The 3937-nt window shown below is 30.6% G+C and overlaps 1 protein-coding gene across 1 annotated transcript; it reads left to right on the top strand.

Annotated features, from left to right (window-relative positions):
- The first annotated feature begins 2502 nt into the window (after positions 1-2502).
- On the top strand, positions 2503-3225 carry LOC139492768 (oligodendrocyte transcription factor 3-like). Its single transcript, XM_071280918.1, has one exon. The coding sequence runs from the start codon at positions 2503-2505 to the stop codon at positions 3223-3225; it is 723 nt and encodes a 240-aa protein (XP_071137019.1).
- The last annotated feature ends 712 nt before the right edge of the window (positions 3226-3937 follow it).

Here is a 3937-nt window from a genome sequence, read left to right as displayed (position 1 = left end):
TTTTAAGGATTTTCACCTTTTTTCTATGTATCGCCATTTCTTTGTCATCTCATTACGAACATCAACTATTTAAGAGAGGGACACCTGTATTGCGGTTTCTAGTTCTTCAAAAGGTAACACCTTTCCTATTTAATTTTCTAGTCGCAAATTAGAACAGGTGAAACTGTGACATAATTTTATATCAAGTTTGAAGAAATATAACCTGCTATAAAATTCTCCTCTTTTAGTTGACACAGTTTTGAATTGTTTTCCTCTTTTTTTCTAAATATATTTATGAGATTTGTACAAAAAATTGAACATCTCCATCCTTTTAGATTTGTCATTTCGACGAATTAAATGTTCAGTAAGAAATAACATTGGTTTTTATTTACAAAAAAAATCCGAAATTTGCATCCATCCCAGCTCTCCAAAAAGTTTGTTGGACGATATTATATCATTACGCTAATTTATAATAATTTGAATTATAATTGATGCTACACTTTTTAAAGCTTAATTATATCAATCTTTTTGCACCTGAAAAATTAGTAAAACAATAAATGAAATGTTGTAAACATTTGAAATTCGGTTTCAGAAAAATTTGGCCTGACTTCTTTTCTTACTAAAGCTAAATCATATTATGGAATCAGTGGACATAAGAACAAAACTATAGTTTATATACTAGTATCTTAATTAAATTTCAGCACGATAATAATTCTGTGACAATTTAGTTTAGCATGCGATTTATTTTTTATGTATAAGATAATGTATTTATTAGTACAAAATGTATTATACATGCATGTAACAGACTGTATGTAGTACAGTATGTTAACTGTTACATCTTATTTTGTGTTAATTTTTTGGTTAAGAAAAAAGATGCAATCTCGCGTCCTTTACATTCAGTTTATACAGTAGCATTAAAATATGTTTATTTTTTTTCTTTAAATAACATAAAATTATTTTTATTTAGTCTTTCGGCGATATCATTTAAAGTATATTTTAACACTATAAGGTATGGGGAAAACTGATGTCAGGATATTTCTTTTGTCATCTACTTGACCAGGATTTTTTTTTTCAAATTGAATTGGGGATCAGTATTTTTTTTAGGAAAAATACATCCCCCACCCCCAACCCCCTAAATGGTCGTTTCCCTAAGATATGTGTTATGCACGTCGTTCATAGACAATCCTTTAATGGGGCGCTTTTTTGGTGCAAACGAATTTCTTCCGCGTAATTATGCGTTTGCGATGAAAATATTCTTTCGTTCCAAGAAATTGTTTCATACTGTCTTTTTTTTTATATTCAACGGAATTGTTTCATACAGTTGGGTTTTTTTTTATTTTATATTCAGTATGTATCATGTTTTGAAATATTTTATTTCAAATGAATATGAATCGATTTTATATCAAGAAAGGCACCCGATGCAATCGATGAATTAACTATAATATATAGATAAGGGCTGTAAAAAAAAAATCATAAATAAATATATATTCCAAATATATTCGAATCGTATAATTCGTTTTTTATTCAAGTAAAATAAATTTTCATAAAAAAATTAACCTCACACACTTCATTAGTTGCTCGTTGCTGAACGTCCAACGTCAAGTATTTCATGAATATTCAGAGCAAGAACGGGAATTTAAAGGATTGTGAATCAACTAAATGGAAAACCAGACATTTTTTTTTGGAATACTTGAAGTATTTTTTCCCTAGTATTTTGAACTGCACGGATCATTATAATTTACACTTTGAGATTTATCATCATATAAAAAAGAAGATGTGGTATGATTGCCAATGAGACAACTGTCCACAAGAGAACAAAATGACACAGACATTAACAACTATAGGTCACCGTACGGCCTTCAACAATGAACAAAGCCAATACCGCATAGTCAGCTATAAAAGGCCTCAATAAGACAATGTAAAACAGTTCAAACGAGAAAACTAACGGCCTTATTTATATAAAAAAAAATGAACGAAAAACAAATATGTAACTCATAAACATCCGACAACCACTGAATTACAGGCTCCTGACTTGGGACAGGCACATACTTAAATAATGTGGCGGGGTTAAACATGTTAGCATGTATACATAGTTCTTTCTTTTTTCCAAAAAAAAAAAGAACCACAAAAAGGCCATTCCTGTGACCCGAAAAGTTAAATGTTTGCGTCCTAACACGAAGCTATAGGCGAAAAACAAACCAAATTCAGGAAAACAAAAAAACACTGCTTGGATAATTTTTATGGTTAAATGTCCATCATATCCAATCAAAGACGAAACTGAACAGAGAGGTGTGAATTAGACACATTTAGTTAAATGGTCAATTGTCCACTTTGTAATGACCGCTGGTCTGAGAAACCTAATTATGTCAAAGCCACGCCTTATTAAAATTGTACGCATTTTGTTAAAATACTTTAATGTAGGATAAATATCGCTACAAACAAGACGTAACATTTGTAAGAAGTGAACAGGCCTTTTTTAAAGTCTTATTTAGGTGATATTTGTAAAAAAAATAAATAAACAAAATGAGTGATTCGGATGAAAGCAGCAATACCTATATTGACATAATCGGAGAAGGAATAAGCAGCAAAAAAGACGACAAAAATGTTCCAGAACGGAGGAGGAAATCTAGTTATACATTGAGAGGGTTAAGTTCTGATGAAATTCAAGATCTGCGAACGAAAATTAATAGAAGGGAAAGAAAACGAATGCATGACTTGAATTCGGCCTTGGAAAGTTTACGAGAAGTGATGCCGTATGCCAAAGGACCATCAGTAAGAAAACTTTCTAAAATAGCAACACTTTCATTAGCAAGGAACTATATTCAGATGTTGAATAAATCGGTTGAAGAAATGAAACAATTATTGGATGAAATATACAGATCAAGTGCTGCCACACACAGACTTCATGGTGGCACATTGCCACCTTATGGTCACAGCTATCATCAACTGAATCGTCAGTTTACCATGATGCCTTCTGTTCCGCAAGAAATTGGCCAGATAATTTCGCCAATTAGGAATGCAGCGACATCCGGGTGTTCTGTTGCTTTTTGTCCGTGCAAAATAACGACACAAACCCAAGGATGTGGCAATAACATTTTGAAAGACTCTCGAGATCCTGCACGCGCAAATTTGTATGATGCACGAAATATGAACTTGGATTTGCACAATTATTTTCATTACCATGGACATAATCCAACTGTTAAAAAATCAGAGAACATTTTTATGGGACCCAGAACTGGATTGTGAACTTAATATATTACTTGTATTTACTCTGTAAGCCACATAATTATGTATATAAATTTTAGTGAATTAAATATGCAGAACACATTTAAAAAAGGCGTTTAATTATCATTTATATACTAGGAATAATTGTAAAGTATGTTTATTTTCGAAAACTTGTTCTTTTTATTTTTAAACAGATGATTTTCTTATCTCATATTAATGTTTATACGTAAAATAAATTTCTAAATTCTGGAATAATATCAATTTGCATCAGAAATTATGATAGTAATAGCGATGATAATAATATATTCATAATAAAAATGGTACCTTAAATAATGCTCTCGTAAATAGCGATTGTTTTACATATTTCAGGTGAATACCGAAACTTGTTATAAAAAAAAAAAAAAAAAAAAAAAAAACACGTGTCTGAGTTAAAGGCAGGTAAAGATGACACGCTAGTATTTCCTGGCCCATAAGGGATAATGATAGCTTTTTTCACCACTTTCTAACATTGCAAAAAAATCTACATTCACAGTTAACTGAACTTGAGTACTTTCCTTTTACTATTCAGAAATGAATTTGAATGTGTATCATGACCGTTTACTTTTTTTGCTATTTTTAAAAACCTAAGGTCACTATTGCTTTAGGTTTTTTTTATCATGCAGTGAATACACAATTAAAAAAATTCTCAAAAATTCATTTTCATCTGTTTGTAAAATTATTTCATATTTTTCTA

This window comes from Mytilus edulis, chromosome 10 (assembly GCF_963676685.1).
Source record: "Mytilus edulis chromosome 10, xbMytEdul2.2, whole genome shotgun sequence".
NCBI lineage: Eukaryota > Metazoa > Mollusca > Bivalvia > Mytilida > Mytilidae > Mytilus > Mytilus edulis.
This window is presented reverse-complemented; position numbering and strand designations above follow the sequence as displayed.